This window comes from Eschscholzia californica, unplaced genomic scaffold (assembly GCF_041429995.1).
Source record: "Eschscholzia californica isolate CP2 unplaced genomic scaffold, dmEscCali1.0.p SCAF_3, whole genome shotgun sequence".
NCBI classification, from domain to species: Eukaryota; Viridiplantae; Streptophyta; class Magnoliopsida; order Ranunculales; family Papaveraceae; genus Eschscholzia; species Eschscholzia californica.
Window position 1 is genome coordinate 19,116,230 of NW_028238420.1, and position 20,556 is coordinate 19,136,785.

At 35.1% G+C, this 20,556-nt stretch overlaps 2 protein-coding genes across 2 annotated transcripts; one reads left to right on the forward strand and one right to left on the reverse strand.

Annotated features, from left to right (window-relative positions):
- Window positions 1-9,340: 9,340 nt before the first annotated feature.
- LOC147548871 (uncharacterized) lies at window positions 9,341-14,618 on the reverse strand. The gene is made up of 7 exons (XM_086669592.1): window positions 14,393-14,618; window positions 14,178-14,245; window positions 12,849-14,108; window positions 12,687-12,765; window positions 11,479-11,527; window positions 9,826-9,907; window positions 9,341-9,716 (listed from the first exon to the last, which is right to left on the reverse strand). The coding sequence occupies exons 3-7, from the start codon at window positions 12,964-12,966 to the stop codon at window positions 9,709-9,711; spliced, it is 336 nt and encodes a 111-aa protein (XP_086525718.1). The 5' UTR covers window positions 12,967-14,108; window positions 14,178-14,245; window positions 14,393-14,618; the 3' UTR covers window positions 9,341-9,708.
- A 2,574-nt stretch (window positions 14,619-17,192) lies between these two features.
- LOC147548872 (ras-related protein RABH1b-like) lies at window positions 17,193-19,628 on the forward strand. Its single transcript, XM_086668141.1, has 6 exons — window positions 17,193-17,394; window positions 17,695-17,765; window positions 18,717-18,805; window positions 19,061-19,172; window positions 19,381-19,471; window positions 19,563-19,628. The coding sequence occupies exons 1-6, from the start codon at window positions 17,278-17,280 to the stop codon at window positions 19,626-19,628; spliced, it is 546 nt and encodes a 181-aa protein (XP_086524267.1). The 5' UTR covers window positions 17,193-17,277.
- Window positions 19,629-20,556: the final 928 nt, after the last annotated feature.

The window sequence follows — 20,556 nt, forward strand, 5'->3', positions numbered from 1 at the left end:
AAGATAGTACAAAAAGGCCAAAAACAGGGTTTTTGGGCCTTAGCCGATTCGGGCACTTCTAGGGCTCAGATTGTGCTGATTTTTGGAGGGACGTTTCCTTATGTTATGAACATTAAATCTGCCAATTTTGGCTGGGTTTGGACGTCATCTCCTTAGGGAATTGAGAAAATATCAATAGTTGCTATTTTCGACTATTTCCCTTAATCTTATTCTAAAGGGTGTTTTAGGAAACCTAAAAGGAGGTGGATTCTTATTAGGGTTCTATATAAACACTCTTAGGGCAGAGAATAAGGTGTGGAATTTCTCTCTAAGCTTTCTTACTCTACCACATCAAGTAGAGAGGAGAAAGTGAGCTAATTCCCAAGCTATCTTCTAGTCAAGCAAGAAGAAGGTCTTCTTATTATCCAACCACCATTGGTGTGCTAGCTATACAACAAGGTGGGAGATCAAATTGATTGCTCGTGTCCCAAGTAGAGGAGCTACACTTGAAGCTCTTGGTCTTCTTCAATCAATTCAACTAGTTCGAGGGAAAAGCGATTAAGGTAATCTACTATCTCCATTAGATTAATTACTAGTTTTGCATGTGATCCTGGGAATACTAGTGTAGACATTAGATGTCTTATTTCCGCTATAAACACTAGTATAAGGGTTTAAATCCCTACACCAATGCCCTAGCATTGTGAATGTACAGAAGCAGCTGGGAATTAAGTATTTGACTAAAGGAGAAGAGATCCAAGAGGGAGCAGAAGCGAAGACTGCTAAGGATGCTGAAAGGGATCATAATCTTCTTTAGACACTAATATAGATTAATTTGTATTTCTAGTTAGACATCATCTCTATACTAAGTATTACGGAGAATCAATAAAAGAGTTTACTTCTTAATTGAGATGTCTTAAAAGTGCTAAATTAACAACATATACTGAAAAGATTCTAAACTTGGTTATACCTGTAAAAGAGACACATAAGGATGTGACTCATACAATAGGATCATCCCAATGACAAAAAGATGAGGAAAGTATTTCCAACATAACCAAAAAGCATGAGATGCGAAGAATCGAATTGACAAGAAAGAAAGTCTTGAGTCAAATACAAAAGTTGATCGTCGCTTCTAACCTATCCGAGTTGGAACGTCCAAAAGGTTATAAATTGAAGAGTACGAATCAAGCTCTGTCCTCCGCTAAACACTATGTCTAGACACAACTTCCCACACATAACCGAAATCCATCTAAAGTCTAAAAGTTCCATGTATAAGGATTACAAGGCATCCTTATAGAACAGTACGAGGAAAGTTCCTACCTCGATATTCGAATGGAGATTCGCCAGACAACTCTCAAGTAGTTGAAAGTTGCTCAAAACGTGAATATCTCAAGGAGTTTAGAGTATTCCGAATTTTTGTTCTTAAGCCCTGAAGATCTTTAAAGTTTATCTAAAAGATCAAAAGATTGAAATGTTACTGATAAAAGATAAAGAATATAAACCTGCGCAGAGACGGAAACCAACTCTACTATTGGCTAGGAGTCAATAAATTATGGAATCCTTTCTCATCAAGATCCCAAACTTGATAATCTAGTCAATGGAGCGAAACCATTAGACGGAAATTAGTTTTCAAGGAAGAAAACTGAGAAGATCGTGGATTCATACCAAGAGACTATGAACGAGATCTTACATCAGTCTATGTTCAAGTTCATAACTAACACAAGGAAGTCAAAACCGTAACGGTCGCCGACTTTAATGGTTAGTAAATGAGCACGCTTCGGAGATCCATCAAGGGATAAAGCAGGCGAGAGTTGGAATCTTCGATTCAAAAGAGGAAATCAAAGTCATTTGATTCCTAGAGAATGAAGAAAATCTTAAATCTCAGGATTTCAAGAAGGTTAGTGGGAGAAACACTTTTCAGGTCCGGTGTGCCGTGTACGCACCAGAATTGATAACAACATAGGGATGTTGGAATCAGCTAAGGAAGGACCTTTAAGGATGAAATGCTTTGGGCATCAATGGTCTATGGATGTAGATCAGAATATGATGGGACTAAGATAAGAAAACTTAAGATTCTTAAAAGTCCAAATACGAAAGACTCTGAAAGAGATATGCGACCCAAACTCATGGTGCATAGCTCGGGAAGACTTAGAGTCGGGGGACATTGATGAGCAAGAACACATGAGGAAGATTGTTATGCTAGAGGCATAAGATCGGTCATGTGGGACATGATTTAGCATTTACCCAAGACATCTCGAATACTAGAGTATTGAGAGGTGTTAACATCCAAACTCAGATAAAACAATCTGAAACCACACTCACATCCTAAAAGGCTTGTAAAATTGCTAGGATGAGTTAGAGTGGGGAAAGTTGAACATGTTAATGCAAACTTCTAGACATGGAAGGAAAGTAGGCAGAAAGTGATTCTGGTCGGGAACTGTTGGAGACTCTACAAACGAAAGAATGAAAGCCTTAATTCGGGTAAAGGGTTACTAGAAACTATCAATGTAAATCAAAGGAAACAACCTTATAGTAGTGGATAAAAGAAAGGTTTAATTGGACTACATCAGTAGTCAACTAAACTGTCACCTAAGACAAAAGTGTGACATACATAAGTCTAAGGCATAAGGTATATTTTGAGAATAACCTTGACTAGTAAATTGAGTGTGTAAAAGGAGTTTTACGAAACATACTCAAAATTTACAAACTCTGTTATCGGAAATAAGTCAGTTATTTCACAATCGTCTAAATTTGGTTTAGTATTTAAACTACAGTCCACGGGTAATAAAACATTCTAAATATGTTTGTCAGATACGTGATATGATGATTGAAACCCTATTAAGTGAACTTGGAATATTTAATTATCATCTCCCTAGTCCAGATTATTACATGGACAACAATGACTTAGGAAGACTAACACGTGAGTCGAGGAGATAGCGTTGTTTCATGGGCTATAGGAATAGGAGTATTCGAATCAACTACGTGGGTGTACTATTAGGAATATGCATTGGATAACCCTCAAATGAGGAGTACATCAACCGCGATGAACATCAAAACACTTCTCATTGACAAGATTGGAGAGATTTCTCAAAAAATGAGTGTTTTACTCATCTTATGTAATGAATGTCTGACTTTGGTTCCGCCAAACGCCGCGCCGTAAAAGGAGGTTATAAAAGCGGATATTGGGAAAGGCCTGATAGACATGAAGTTGAGTGAGAGCACAAGAATGGACTGTGTCATCCTAATTACATTAGGAGAACGTGTCTCACTCATGCTTGATGAGTAGCAACTGAAAATGTGTGGCCGCGCTCAATTGGATCTGAAGGACAATTGGGATCCACATTGACACGGGAATCGAGCATTGCACTTGTTCTAAGTACAATTGGGATCTGAACGAGATGTCCTACGACCAAAGATGAAAAGCCAGCAATTTTTCGGATAGGGCAATTGATGAAGAAGATCATCAAGTCCGGACGATTTAGGGGTCAAAGTGTTTAGTTAGAAACCAACTACGATCGTCGAATTACGAAGTAATTCGCGGCTAACTTCGACCGGATCCTACATCGGGTTACACATAAGAATGTCTATTTGATCGGATGATATGACTAGTGGGATAGGACATATAATTATGGGAGAGTCTCATAAACATGTCTCGTAGGCCTAAAAGAAGTTTAGGCAAAGATAACACAAAAGACCCAAAAGAAGGGATTTTGGGCCCAAGAGAGAGGCCGGCCGTTGCCCATAAGGGGCCGACCAAATCTGGATGGTTTCATGTGCATGGGGCGACCACAACTAAAGGAAAAGGAAAAAATAGAAACTAGTTTTTATTTTCAACTATTTCCTTAATCTTATTCAGATGGGACTTATTGGGAAACCTAATTAGGGTGGGACTCTAACTAGGGTTCTATATAATGTTTCTTAAGGAATTTAATAAGGTGTGGAATTTCTCAAGAAGCTTCCTTACTCTACAACATCAAGTAGAGAGAGAAAGTGAGCTAATTCCCAAGCTATCTAACTAGTCATAAAGAAGGAGTTCTTCTAATCAAATCACCATTGGAGTTCTAGCTAGCTACAAGGTGGGAGATCAAATTGATCATTTGGGTGTCTTGAGTAGAGGGGCAACACGTGGGGTTCTTGGTCTTTGCATTCGATTGGAAAGGTTGGAGGGAAAACTAGCGATTAAGGTAATCCTAAACTCTTAGTTAATTATTAGCTTATGCATGATGATCTTGGGACCATACTAGTGTTAGACATGAGATGTCTAAGATTCCGCTTAGAACACAAGAAGACATCACAACCCATCACACGTAAGCTAGGTCGATGCCTCACACCCTAAACTAGGGAAGCAGAAGCACGCCGCAAGCTTATCGACTCAGTCCCGGAATCTCCCTAAAAGATCCCAGTCGGTTAAAGATCGTAAGTGTTTAAGCAAGCTTGGACTTTAAGGATCTCAGAGGAGGAAACATCTCCTAGAAGATCTATCACATCGGAAGGATATCTACGAAGTATTATTGAACTTAGGAACTTCTATTTATCCTAGATACGAGATAATCTATTAGGGCAACCCTAACACAGTGGGAAACTTCCCAAAAAGGTGGATCACAACCGCCTCATCTACGCCGTCTATCACAGTCAGCCTAATTCAGCCTATAAAAAGGCCCCAACGTCTTTCACAAGACAAGTTCACTTCACTGAGTTACCAAAACTCGCCCCCAAAAGGTTCAACCAATATTCAATCTTTTATTGGAAAGAGCAATCTGACTGTCTTGAGCGTCAGAGCGGTTTCCGAACCCTTTGCAGATTTTCCCCCAAGTTTACAAGGAGCAGGAATAGGAGAAGGAGCAAAGAGCAGGAGCAGGAGTAGGCAGAAGGAATCTTGATAAACTTAACGAAAGATTCAATCATAACGGATGTTGTCATGCAACAAGTCCTTATTTCATGACTGATTAACGAAAAGTCATTTTTCGACTTTAGCATTTGGAGCTAGAAGGAGGGCATATCATCAATTCGGTAACCCGAATCCTTAATCAATTTCAAACTAACCACTTTCGTCCCTCTAGGCAATCATGTCTTCAGACGATCACACTCCCCGAGGATCTTAGGCCAGACTTCCCACTTCGGATGAACTCATAGCCGAAATCGAGTAGCTCAAGGCTGACTAGTTACAAAAAGAGGAAGAGATAAAGCAACTTCAGGAGAGTCTTCGTAAAGCAGAAGCAGCCCGGAAAGAGCCAAACACAGAGGAAAGGCAAGAAGCAATCAGGAGTCGAGCTCGTAAACTCTTCCCCACACCAGTTAGTGCCTTTTCATCCGGGCAATTAAAACGGCTTTCTGGAATAGGGCAATGTCTCTTATAGTGTCTCCATTAGAGACAAATCCAGGTTCAGCTTCGTATGGTATATAAGGTTTCTGTCTAGGCAGGGAATTATGTCTGAATGTCGATCATCGCAAACCTTCAGAGGCAGAAATAGACACAACAGTCATTTGTAAAACACTTTCAGAAGCAATATTCATAACGGTTAGCGTGTTTGCCCCCTGATGGTTGAGAGTCATAAATGATACAAAAAGGTAACAAAGAGCATAGAGAGTGATTGGTGGTGTGGGAGGTCTGATCAGTGCATTCTTGAGTGTGAATTCAGGTACATTTTACTATTACAACTTTAAGACTACACATGTACTACATATATTACTGCATTCCAAGAGGCTGGTGTGGCACTAATGGGCGTTTCAGCAAAGGAATTGACCCTTTTAAAAGTAGTCGACGAAGCAGAGTTCTCTGACAGTACGAGGAATGACATCTTTAAGCAGTATACATTCAAGTAAAGTAACATAACAAATTTACAATGGTGAAAGCTCGGTCAAATCAATAGTAGTTAAGGTCGAGCCTCTGGATTTTGCAACAGAATCACACTTTCTTTTGGAGTTCATGAGTAACATCAAATGCTAGGATATCTTATAAAATATGAATACTTATGAGTCTTTCTAATGATATTTAGATTAACTAAGTATGTGTTTTCTACTGACATTGACACTTGCTGTAAACGTCACGTTATAGGTGACTATTCTTATGTGGAATCTAAATCGTTCAACTTATATTACTTAATGAAATATTATCTTAAATCTAAAAAACTCTTTACATGTTACATCTCCGTAATGAAATATTACCGTTATGTCTGTCTTTACAGCTTTGTGGTCTTCTATCATTGCCATCTTTTGAGTTTCTTATCCTGATTTCAATATTCTTTTTCTTCTTCTAGAGAGTGATCATAGGGATTTTTAGAATTTGATTCTTTAGCTGAGTTATATTGTTGAGAACATTATATTTGAATACCTAGAATCTTTAGGTTGGGTTATTTTAAAGAAAACCTATATGTAGTTCATTTTTAGTACATTGCAATACATAGATCATACGATTTTTAGAATTTGATTCTTTTGATGATTTTTAAAATTTGATTCTTTTGATTTGAATACCTTTGGCAATAATAGTATTAGATCAAAGTAGTATATAGAAATAGAAATCAACTGAGTGTCATGTGCACACAACATGTTCGATACAAATCCCCAAATATCTTACATCCTTGAACATTGTTATTATTTGGCAAAAACATACTTGAACTGAGTTTGTTGTTTCATAATTGCTTACTTGAAACCCATTCGATATGTTACAGCATCGAACTGTACCCACTAGGTTTGTTTGAATCAAACCAACATTGAATACATCATTGAACAGAGTTGGTTGTGTAATTTCATAAGTGTTTACTTGAGTTTTCTGTTTCATATTTGTTTACTTGAAACTCATAAGTGTTTACTAAAAAACCATTCACTCTCTTACGACATTGAACTATACCAATTAGGTTTGTTTGAATAAATTATTTCATAGTTTTAATTTGCAATCAACACTGAACTATACCCATTAGGTTTCTTTGAATCGATTCTTTCATAATACTAATTTACAATCAATACTTAAGTATACTCATTACGTTTGTTTGACTAAATTCTTTCATAGTTTTAATTTGCAAGTCAGTGAATGAAATCCATTTTGAGTTTTTGGTTTCTATCTGTATATGTAGGTGACATCAAAATGATTGAGCAATCATCTGATGCAGAGCTCCTAAGAAAAAGAAAACTTTTGCCATCTGGTAACTAACAATCACCTAATACCTCTGGCTAGACTTCACCTAGGACAACTCTTCTAATACATATTCTTATAGTTGTTCTGAGTTTAATGTCATCTTCAATATATCTTAAGAACTATGATATTTAGTTTTTGGTACCTAAATTTTGGTTGTTGACTCTTGGAGTTACTAACAGTCCCGCGCCTTTAATTTAGAACTACGATTTACTTTTTTACGGTACATTGTGACATTTGCTTAATGAAGGGTGTTATGAGGTATGTTTGAAATTGAAGGAAGTTTTTTTTTTAAACTCATGTCAGAACTATGCTATGATTAGTGTTTTCCTTATTGCTTTGGGTATGATAATACTTGCATATACCCTGAAATAGGAAATGACGAGTTGATAATGCCGATGTGATAAGCTCTTATACACATTGTTCATAGTATGATATTACTACTATGTTTAATGATATTACTGATAATGCAAATTTTGGTCAAAGCCTTATGTAAACTTAAAGGTATGAGGTGTGTAAACTTATATTACTTAATGAAATATGATCTTAAATCTGAAATTCTCTTTACATCTTACATTTCATTAATGAAATATTAGAGTTACGTCTATCTCTATAGTTCCACGTTCTTCCATCACCATTTTTTGAGCATTACTGGATCCAAAATCTGACTGTTACATCCACTTCATCAACGCATAGCAAAATTTGCAGCGATTCCAACAATAAAAATGAAGAGACCCAGGTACATGTACGCGTCTGATTAAAGTTATTTTATTTATTTATTTGTCTTTACATTCTACACACGTCAGTCAATTGCATGACAACATCAACACTATTCTTACCCAACTTCGTCATAGTAGTTAGCCCATTTTAAGAGCACAAAAATGAATGCCACAAACAAATAATACATCTCTATTTTGAATTTCATATATACATCGTGCATATAATGTCAATAACATATTTAAATCTTAGTAAATACTTACTTCCCCCCACATCTTACATATATATTTTCCTTAACTTGCACATCTTTCTTATAATTATTTCTTAACTTCCTACATTTATTTATTTATTTTCTAACTGCATTTATTAGGAGCGCAATGCAAGTGAACGTCTACGTCATGAGAGGGAACGAGTATCACGCAATAATAAGGGAAAATCTTTGGTGATACCTAATAATGTAGGTCCCTATTTTTTCCTTTATTACTCAATCTTACTTGACCTTATTAATCTCTATTGCATTCTAAATTACTATTTACTTCAACACCGATTGGTTCGAATGACACAATTACATATTTGCAAAAAAGTTCACCATTCACCAAAATATATCCCCAGTTATTTTGGGACTAATATTACTTAACTATGAAATTACATTATACAGAAATCGTTGGACCGCCCCTTCAGTTTCATACAAACTACACCTTTACGACCTTTGAGAATAGATGACACAAGATCAACCATACCCATAGAACATGCATCACCCCCCAAGAATGCATACAAAAATGAGGTTTGTTTGAAAAGATTTACAAATTTGTTCTATACTAGGGTATAGCTCGTGCCCATAGGGCACAGACTTTAATAATTATATTATGAGAGAACAATAAATATACAGTAAAAATGATAATTGTTATTACATTAAGTTTGGAGATATATTAGGGTTGTTTGAAGAGAGAGGCGATGGAGAGAAATGATTGTCTGAATTAATAATTTTAATATAGGAGACAAAAATAGTTAGAGAATTTGTAGGGAGTGAGTAGTTATTCTAACTTTTACATCTTTATCTTTCAAAGACTCGTTAAAAAGAAGGGTCATGATTTACAAAAAAAAATTGGACGACCGAGATTTTTAAATGAAAGTTATGACATGGCACAAAAACCTATGTCATTTGTTATATAGACTAGGTATAGCCCGTGCCCTAAGGGCACGGGAAAATGCTTTTATAACATCATAGGAGGCTCAACTAAAGATGTACTAACTAAAGACGTTCACATCATATAAGGCTAAAATGAAAAACAACATACCAACTGAAACCATCATTTAACTTCTTTTGTGATTTCATAACTCGTCTCTTATTTAACGAACTATTAATTTAAATTAGGTAGGTTAGACACCGTATAATATAAGCAATACGATTCCTCCGTAACGTAGTCGGCGTGATAGTCCATTAAAAATTGAAGATAGTTAATTTTAGTTCATCTCTCAATACAAAATTCGTAAACCTATTGGACAAGATAAAACAGGACTGTATAAATGGTTGAATTCATTCATTATTTAAAGGAAATCTAACACCCGGGGTAAAGTCATCAGCATCTGAAGGTCAACAATTCAACAACAACAACATCACAATTTATCTATGTAATAGACACAAACCCTCCAAGTACTGCAAATCCATTCATAGAAAAATCATGCACACTTAGAAAAAGAAGAAAAGTAACAATGCACTAAAAAACCATCTCATTGAGTTTACTTACATATCTTGCTCACGTTCTTTTATTAGTGGAGTATTTGCAACACAAGTAAATGCATCATCAACATTTAAATCTTCTTTTTCGGATGTTTCGAAATAGGTTATGTTCCCCCTGTTTGCACACTAATCCTTTGCTTTCTTCTCAGAGACCTGCAGGAAGATGGGTAGATAGAAACTTATGATATATATAAGATGAAACAAAAGCAAATAAAAATATTCTATTTATTTATTTTCTATTTATTATGCTGCCATTCCTTACCACTCTTGATGTTTCCATCGTCTATATCAACCTTATTTCTGAGCAAGACAATTGGGGAAGTTTTGGTGTCCACTGGACTTGCCTGAAATACAAAACCGATACAAACAAAATTAAGAAATAAGAACACAAACATGTAAAATGATTCAATTAGGTCAACATAGTTTTTGGTGACACAAAATGACAGAGAACCTCATTTTTTAGATTTGACTGTGCATCCACAAAAAAATGAGGATGGACGATTAAAAGATATTGTGTCAAGTAGTGTCTCAGAAAAATGTGTCAACTTGGGATCCCCCAGAAGGTTTTACATAGTTCAAGTAACAGGTAGATGATTTTAAGGTCAAATAGCTAGAAAAAGAAATAACCAATTACCACTTTCGGAGATGGGAACATCAGGATGGCTCAAGATGAGGCGATATGAATTGCGTTAATTAGGCATAAAGGATAGTGTCAACTTGATACTTGAAGAAGTCACAGACACAAAGGCATTCACATGCTATTTCAGACCTTTGAACATATTCATTACAAAGAATTTTGGAATTCGAATATGTGAAATGAATCCAATGAAATTTCGTCGTGGGTACTGGCTATAGAGTGGAACTCACTACGAGAGCCCTACTCGGACAGGTTGGGAGTAGGTAGAGTTACTTGAGAGTACTCGGCCTTGAACGTACATACAGTTTTAAGTATATGTCTAGAAAAAAAAAGTGCTACGAAATTGTATAAAAAATTAGTTCTCGGTCTCAACTCTATAAAATAAACTTGTATGCAAAATAGAAATCATAAAGCTAAACGATAACTTCAATCTATTTTACTGAATTACTCGGACATGGAAGTCCTCACCCTACTACAGTGAAGTACTTGAACTACACCAAGTATGGGGAAGATCTCTACTCGCATAGGCTCTACCATGATAGCGAGTAGGTCCATGTTGCTCGGGAATACTTGGCAAGGCATTTTACTAACACCTAAGGTAGAAGAGTTAGCCAACAAAAGGAATCATCGTTAACAATTAACCATTACATAGATTAACTAAATCAACCTAAAACAAGCTTTCAATGAATCCATTATCATCACTATAAGAACCTGTTATAGATATATTAAAGCATAGATATAACTATCTGAGAAACTCCTCACGCCAATTGTCGAGACTATCAAACGATTTGAATACATTTACATCATAGACTAAAACGCAGCAATCTGCCTCTCTATAAAATGCAACACCTAGGCTTTGAAATCTTTCTTGCCCAGATGTCTCCCAAATCTAGCAGTCCAAACATGATCTCATCCATCAACAACAATCTACAATAATCATAACAATGAAACGAAAAAAAAATATTACTCTTAAATCGAATATAACTCAGAACCCACTTGTAATCTTATAATCCTATCATCAATCTGTAAGTACTTCGCAATGAAATCAGCACCAATAGTAGCTTTATATTGCTGACTAAATTTCTAACGAACATATCTAAAATTACAGTTAAAAACCCAAATTGCTGAATCTAATTTCAGTAAAAACCCTAATAAAACCAATGGTTTCATTTCATACACCAATCTCAAGTATCACAAGTCTCAACAAAAATTTTAAAGTTATAAAATAAAAATTAGCAATGCTATATATAAACTTGAGCTTGATATTATGAAACAGACCTGTAGAACGGACGATTGACGGATGCGGATGAGGCACAAGATGATTCCGCTGATATTAGGAATAAAAACTTGAACTTGATATTATGAAACATGATATGAAATTGAAACTGTGACATGAAATTGACAAAGAGAAAGACATATCCTACCTGATAATTAACCCCCAAACATTGAAGTTGTTTCAAGGTGGACAATCTTTCTTTTTCTGAACAATCATTATAGAGAGGCAGGCCAAAATTTATTCGTTAAGACTATCTTACCTTGAGAAGTTAATACATTTTACATTTATTCTTAAATCTAATGTAAAATGAACAAATTTGAAACTTAATATATAGCATCTATTCAAACAAACATATTAGACTCAATTGAAGCCAAGTTAGAATTAAACAAGCTAACATTACCTGCAGTATTTGGCAAAAACCTATATTATGAATGCATTTAAAAAAGAAAAATTGTTAATTGCAAGAAAGATAGAGTAACTTTCATAGAACTTGGTATTGACCCAGCTCTGCCCAAAAACCTATTAATCCCTTCAATCCCAAAAGAAGAAGATGAGTAATTACGCCCGAGAAAATTATCTATTGAACTCAAGATTTAACACCCCAATCATTATAAGTTAACACCCTATTTCATGAAGATGTAAAAATATATTAGTTTAGTCAATCGACATGTACTTGCCGCAAAAAAAAAAAAACATAAGAACCGTAGGTTAAGATCTTCTTCGAAATTTAACGTCTTTACTTGCCTTTCCACCAGTGGAATTTGATGGAGTAGCAACCGAGCATACAAACAAAAACAAAACAACGATAGAGATAAGACTTATAAGTGATTTACATTTCGCCAAAACTCTTTGCATTAGAAAGATAAGAAATGTTAAGAAAAAACATGATATTACTGTATCCATCTATATACTTTTTATACACAAATCAATGTTTAATTGGTAAGATAAGAAACTAAAGATGTTTCTAGAGAAAAAAAAAACAGTTATAAATCGTTAATCAAATCAATGTTGCCTTAATGATATGATTTCGGTATGGCAAATGCGGTCAAGAGGGAGAATTACTGTCCCGATCAAGCACATGTAGTCTTCAGCTCATAAGAAACTACAACTAATGAGTATAACTTATTGTTTGGAAATTGTTTTTCCGCAAAAGAAGTTTTAACGTTGTGTTTTATAAAGGATCAGTATATTGACATTGAAAAGAGCTTACCAATTCAAACTTTTCCAAAAATGCAAAGATATCCAAAGGGAGTACTGAAGTTCACAACGCCTCCTACAAAAATGCAAGTCTAGCATAACGAAGTAAAAGCGTTAGTGGAAAATTTTGAAGACAACTCATAGATAATACTGCATCTCTGTATGATGTACAAACCTGCAAGGTTGCCTTGGTAGGAACTCGGAACTTGATTACAGCAGAGAAGGCTTGGTACCCACTTTAACTTAAGAATACTGAATGAAATAGTGTGAAACAATGGTACCACTAATACCATATTTTTGTTAGTTTCATTTCATAGTCAAAATAAAGCAAAAAATGGCTCCATCAATAAAGTATTGAAATGAAAAGAGAGATTGAACTCACATATCACACCTTTCCCATGATTTTGAGGTGTTATCCCTTACAAATTCGAAGACATCAGGAGCCCAACTATCATCAGTAAATGTGGTGTATGCTAAATCGTAGCAGAACCAAACTGAGCCCAAATGAACTCTTGAAAAGTACTCATGTGAATCTTTCCAGTTCCAGGAGGTTCAAATAACAATATTCCTCTACAAGGCTCTAAAAGTCCTTTAAAAGGATCTGATCTATGAAGAGGAAGCATTACTAACCGTTGAAGTTAATCTTTAGTCCTATCTAAAACCAATGTCTGCAAATGTTACTCCTATCTAATTTACAGGGATAACTTCAAGTTGTATTCGAATCTCAAAGTCGTTTTCAGGAAAAACTTGTCAATGAAGTAAACAAATAAAACATCATTCAAACTATAAAATAGTAAGATCAAATTAATTTAGATTATGAAGTAGTTGAACTTACATCACTTTCGATGGAGTTGATGCGGCGTTCTTTGGAAATAATACACCACATTAGAACACCTTATTTAGAGTCAAAAGAAATACTATAAAATATCAAGCAAATTGGAGGCCACACTACTTCGGGACTGATTGAGGACTTTCATCGAACAACTGGAGGTCATAGTAAACAATTTTATGAGATAGAAACTAAAAACAACAAACATATTTCTGAAATACAAAGTAAAACAACACTCAAGTTTCTAATTTAGTCATGAAGGTTAACAGAGGAGGTTCAATGAAAACGAACATGTTTTACCTTGAAATTGTCTCACCATTCTTCTGAGATAATGGACACTGTCAAGAAGGTATGTATAATGAATGCTTCAGATGTTTCCTTATCATAATCTATTTTCAGTTCTAGATTCTGGGGAATTTAGGTCCAAAAATAGCGAGCCAAAACTGTACTGAAAGGAATAGTTATTCCAAGATCGCACAAACCGTGATGTTACTCCAAAATCGACTGAAAAATAGGAGCAGACCTAAATCCGTTAGAAACTCGGATTAGAAAATTTATTTAAATCTCAACTCTATAATACCTATCATCAACTTGATTCACTATACCCTGAAATCAGAAGCATGAAGAGAAATTTATCGTTAGTTGAATCAGAACCCCAAAATTAAATGCAGTCACCTTGATTTGAAATCAGAAGCATGGACATAGGAGAATTTGTTAGTTGAATCAGAACCCTAAAATTGAATCTGGAGAACAAAATAACATAGAGAGTTGAAATCTAAAAAATTAGAGAATCTTCAATCGAAGGAAATGATTCAGATGCACCCACTCTTAATGGATTAGAACCCTACAACATAGAGTTGAATCAAAACCCTAAAACTGAATTGTTTTACCTTGAAATCTCTAAGGCTGGGATTCAGATGCAACCACTCTTAATGCTTCTTGAGCTCTTTTAAGGTGGTTTAATGAGGGTGAAAAGGAGGGTGTAGTATGAGATTGAAAAGGAAGAAGATGGAGGATATTGTAACCGCATAACGAAAAAGAGAGATAGAGATAGGGGAAGAAACCGATCAGGTGAAGCATTTGGGAGGTGCGTTTTGTTAGATTGGGGAGAAGGTTAGTAACCGAACGAAATTTATGAAGAAGATTGATATTCGGGAAAGAAAGAAAATTGTAACGCGCCAACGGAGTTCAACCGTGCAGATTATGATTTTTGACGGTCTGGATTAAGCAGTCCATTTACTTCCTTTTACTCAGTGGGTCAAAAATAATAATAATTTTAGGGCGGGTAATAGATCAAAAGGTGAGGATCGTATCAAAATCACAACGAACGACTGGATTTGTCTTTCGACTTGTCCCTGTCAGCACAAAACATTGTGTTTTGTTATATAGATTTTTATCTTAACTGTTGCACTTTTTTACCGTCAAAAGTAAAGACCAAATTAAATGACACATTTATATGTCGTTCTAAGTTAAACAGTTTATATATTGTCTCACATAAATCAGGCACTTGCTACCTTAATCTGATTCAGCTAATCTCGCATAAATATTTCCCAAAATATTGTAGCAGTAAATTATGGCCTTCTTAACTTCATTTACTTCTTATTCTAGAAAAATCGCAGGATAGCTCAATTCTTGCTTCGCAACAGGGAACGACTAACCTCCCAACATAACGGACATCCTGTTGACATTGCTTACTATCACAGCATTATAGAAAAAACTGGTGTTGATTTTGATGAAGATGATCATCATCTTGACTCAACACTAAATCAAGAACACCCAAAGATCCAACAAGTAGAGATGGCGACCAAGAAGAAAAAAAATAGAACTGATGTGGCGACAGCAGAAGCAGTGGAAGCAACTGAGATGCCTGTAGCAATGGAACAAGACAACTCCAAGGGAGAGAGTTGTTATAGTTGGGAGATAAGAATCTTTAAGAGTGATGTAGATGTCCATCAATCCTGGATCTTTCTCCCCAACTGTTGTTAAATCCGACTCAATTCATATTTGACCAAGAACGAAAAACGAGAAGTCGACATTAAAGAGGAGGGTGGAGTCGTTTTGATGAGTGATAAAGAGAAGAAGAAAGCAGCAACTGCAGGGAAGGGTACAAAAAGACTCGGAAAGGAAAGAGAGTGATGGTTGTTAATGGAGAAGGTTCGACATGGAATGTTGACTAAAGAATATGGGGACCGGAAACTTTGAATAAACGTGTATTTACTAATGGGTGGGACGAGATGGTTGCGGCATTAAACATGAAAGAGAGAGAAAAAGTTCAACTATGGTGCGTCGGAGCAACTCTGCCTGACAACAATGAACGTCCAAGACTCCATTTCACCCTTAACGTCCAAAGAATCCACCAAAACAAACATTGATTATTACTTCTTATTCTCATCTATCTCAATTTTTACACTTACCATTCTAAGTAGTATTCCATGATTTATTCTTAGTTGATAAAACATTGTTCTTTTTAGCTTATCCTTATGTTTTGTGCATATCTTTTCTCGTTATATTCGACTTTATCCTAATGACATCTTTACAAGCTTATCCTCATCGAGGAACAAATATTATACCTACATTTATAATGAACTCAATAAAAGTCTACCTTCTTCAACAGGATAAATACCCAAAACATGGTTTTTATCCAAGGCATAAGACTCAACAAAAAAACTCAGTTTACTGGACTATTACAGAGTGGTATGAAGTGAAAAGAGAGTGAATTATCGACTGTTCATTCTCAATGCCGCAAACAAAGATATTAAGATACATAATAAATGAAAGAATTAAAGAGTTTAAAAACTTATGTCTTTTGAGTTGATGTAGAAGAGTGTATTAACAGACTCATTCTTCTACTCGGCCCAAGCAACAACGTCAATCTCCAACTAAGTACTCGTGTATAGCTCCAGACTTTTTGCAAGTGAAGTTCGACGTTCAATAACTTATGTGTCTTTATCCAACAATGCACTTAACTGCTTTCTCTGCAAACAATTTACAGACTTCAAAAAAGTTTGTTTGGGACATTTTATTTAACTCAAACGAGAGACTAGAGAGAGAAACTTAGAAAATTTATTCAATTTAATAATTCTCATTTTTCATCTTTTTTAAATGGTTGAGTTTATTACCTTCCATAATTTGGTTTATTAAATCTATTATACAAAACAGATCCTTGTGACTAGGACAAAATTAATATACATCAATATGACTTGGCAGTGTGACTAAGACAAGATTAATAAATTTTCTATGTGACTAGGACCACCACATTACAAAAACAAATCCAACCATCCATTTTCTTTTCCCGGACTTAATCTGACTGCCACACTCCAATGTCCGTTTGGCTACCAAACTTTTCATTTTCCTTTTGCCTCTCACGACTTTATTCTCCCCTTTATCTCTGCAACACACTCAATGTAATGGAGTCTCATCTCATCATCTTCAATCGTTTGTCTCTCTCATCTCTTTGCCAACATTAAAGGTTAGATTGACTTTTATCTCATCATTTTTCTATGTCAAATTGTTGTTTCTGGTCTAGGTTTCTTTTGTTACTATTATCTATGGAATTGAATATACAAATGAAATCAAAGAGTTGAGTGGGTAATAGTTTTAAGTTTTGATGGGGTTGGTTTTTCATATAGTTCGAACAATCCCTAAAAACTATTTGTAGTTCAAATTACAGAGTTTTATGGAAACTCCTCGGCTTCATCCATCGTCCTTCTTCCCAATCATACCAAACGATCATTTGAATTTGTACTTGTGTTTCTTGAATCGTTTGATCTTGAAGATGGCTCCAGTCTCTGCTTTTGCGAAATACAAGCTTGTGTTTTTAGGAGATCAATCTGTCGGTAAAATGAGTATCATCACTCGTTTTACATACAATAAATTTGATAATACTTATCAGGTAACTAATAGATTGCGACTGATTTTTTCAATTAAACAACTCAAATCGTATTTGAATCTTGTTATTGTGATGGTTATGCTTGATTAGTATCATGATCGATTGATTTAGTGATTATTTATTTCTCTTTGATCTCATTTTGGTTAGGGATTTGTCGTTTTCAGTTCTTTAGGGCTTCTTTAATTCGACATTTCTTTTCATTTTGTTATGATCTCGTACTGCTATTGGATCCCATAATTTTGGCAAACTAGCTTTTCTTAGGTTTCTTGTTCTCATGAATATTTGTTTGTACTTGATAATCAGGCTACAATTGGAATCGATTTTCTATCAAAGACAATGTACCTTAAAGATAGAACAGTCAGATTGCAACTTTGGTATATATATATATATATATATATATATATATATATATTCTGATTGAAAATGAATTTTTGTTTATTTTGATCTAGCACATTGCGTCTGGTCCCTTGGGTTGAATTTTCCTGGTTAAAACTCTGTCTCTCCATATGAAGATTGTAACCTCTTTTTTTGTAGAAAGGGAATTCTATAATACCATATAGCCCTTGTCCCCAACAGGAGGTTACGAAAAAAAAAGCATAAAGAAATGAATTTAAAATATATTACATTCTAATTAGGACATCCTTCATCTCATTAGATCAAAATAAGAAACCGAAAACAAAGAAATGTAGCCAGCAAACAATAACAACAGTAAGATTAGAACATTAATTCTAGATAATGAAATTGTCTCATTAGGTTCTCCGCTTCCATTCTAAATAAGAATGACTTCTGAATGTTACCGGTTTTCATGCTGAAAGCAACTGATTCTAGAGAGTGGAGTGGGAGAAACCATGTGAGATTTAGAGAGGAATTCAGATTTTAGATAGATGAGGTAGTTATGTTTCACTTTAGGGAGAATTGAGTTCAATTCCATAGAGGTCAAATTGAAAAGAGTTCAAAGAGGAGAATCAGTATAATAACAATGGACTTAGTTGGAGATGAATGTGGAGAGTGGTTATGGTTATTGACGTAATGGTGGGAAGATTATGGCAGCAGTTATAGTTCACTTTGATTCGTAGCCGTTGCATCAATTAAGATCTTTTGAGAGAGACCTAGATTTGTAGACTCGAATAGATTGTCAAGATTTATAGATGTCACTTAAGACATGGCACCACAACCATTGTGTTTATATATTATATACACAACCACTCTCCACATTTGTTATGACACGCAGGGGTTTTAAAGAAATATATGCCAGACAGATTCGTGTATCCCTCTCTGTGAACGAAAAAATTGAAAATGCTCTTTCATATGTTCCTTTGTTACAGGGATACTGCTGGTCAGGAAAGATTCAGGAGTCTGATTCCCAGTTACATTAGGGATTCTTATGTTCCTGTCATTGTGTATGATGTTGCAAGTACGATATTCTTTCTTTTTTACATTCTCTTTAACATATAGAAATCTATATCTCATTTAATAATTATTTCATGCATTTTAGTTTTTTCAAATTGTTGCATGAGCAAAAGTAGCACGACTACTTTCTATATTTGCAGTTCCAAGTTACTTCGAAATCTTGTTCCATGATTTCATTTTTTAAATTTATTTGGGATATAGTATTATGCGTGTGTCTTGTAGAACCACGAGTTATTCCTTACTACCTTATCTTTCTTAGGCCGACAATCATTTCTAAACACTTCAAAATGGATTGAGGAGGTTCGCACTGAGCGTGGAAGTGATGTTATTATTGTACTTGTGGGAAACAAGACTGACCTCGTGCACAAAAGGTACATTTTTCAGTTTGTCATACAATGTCTCAGAACACACTTTTATGTTTCCTTCTATTCATTCAAGACGAAGACTATAGCTAGGAGGCTTTGTTATTAGTAAGCTTTAATCATGAGTCATGGCACATTAGTACCTTGTCATGATATACTGCTGGTTTGTCAATGGTCTGTTACTGAGGTCCTCTAAATCTCACACATGGTGTAACAGGCAAGTCTCGATAGAGGAAGCAGAGGCTAAAGCGCGTGATCTCAATATTATGTTTATTGAAAATAGTGCTAAAGCTGTTTTTAACATAAAGGTGATATTGAACTCTGATTTTCTTTCTTCTTCCTTTCATTTGAATAACTCTGTATTTTGTCAAATAAATCGTAAGAGCCACCTATTGACAGATACTTGTGCAAGATAGGTGCACAAGTGATGTTGCTATTCAAATGAATCCACGTTTAACAGTTTAAGCTCAAAGTTGTTCATTTGTAAAATCTTGATTATCCGAACTATTACGTTCACATGGATTGACCTATCTTACATACTTAGTATTTTATTGTCTTTTCGATCACCTCATAACAGTGTTAGATACGCATCTTCGTTCTTGTTATGCATACTTGACATTATTGTTGTGTGTAACGTGTGTTGTTTTATTGGACTATACAAAACACATCAATATGACTAGGACAAAATTAATATACATCAATATGACTTGGCAGTGTGACTAGGACAAGATTAATAGATTTTCTACGTGACTAGGACCACCACATTACAAAAACAAATCCACCCATCCATTCTCTTTTCCTAGACTTAATCTGACTGTCCACACTGCAATGTCCGTTTGGCTACCAAAACACATCAATATGACTAGGACAAAATTAATATACATCAATATGACTTGGCAGTGTGACTAGGACAAGATTAATAGATTTTCTACGTGACTAGGACCACCACATTACAAAAACAAATCCAGCCATCCATTCTCTTTTCCTAGACTTAATCTGACTGTCCACACTCCAATGTCCGTTTGGCTACCAAATCTTTCATTTTCCTTTTACCTCTCACGAATTTATTCTCCCCTTTATCTCTGCAACACACTAAATGTAATGGAGTCTCATCTCATCATCTTCAGTCGTTTGTCTCTCTCATCTCTTTGCCAACATTAAAGGTTAGATTGGCTTTTATCTCATCATTTTTTCTATGTCAAATTGCTGTTTCTGGTCTAGGTTTCTTTTATTACTATTATCTATGGAATTGAATATACAAATGAAATCAAAGAGTTGAGTGGGTAATAGTTTTGAGTTTTGATGGGGTTGGTTTTTCATATAGTTCGAACAATCCCTAAAAACTATTTGTAGTTCAAATTACAGAGTTTTGTAATATAGATTTGATTTCATT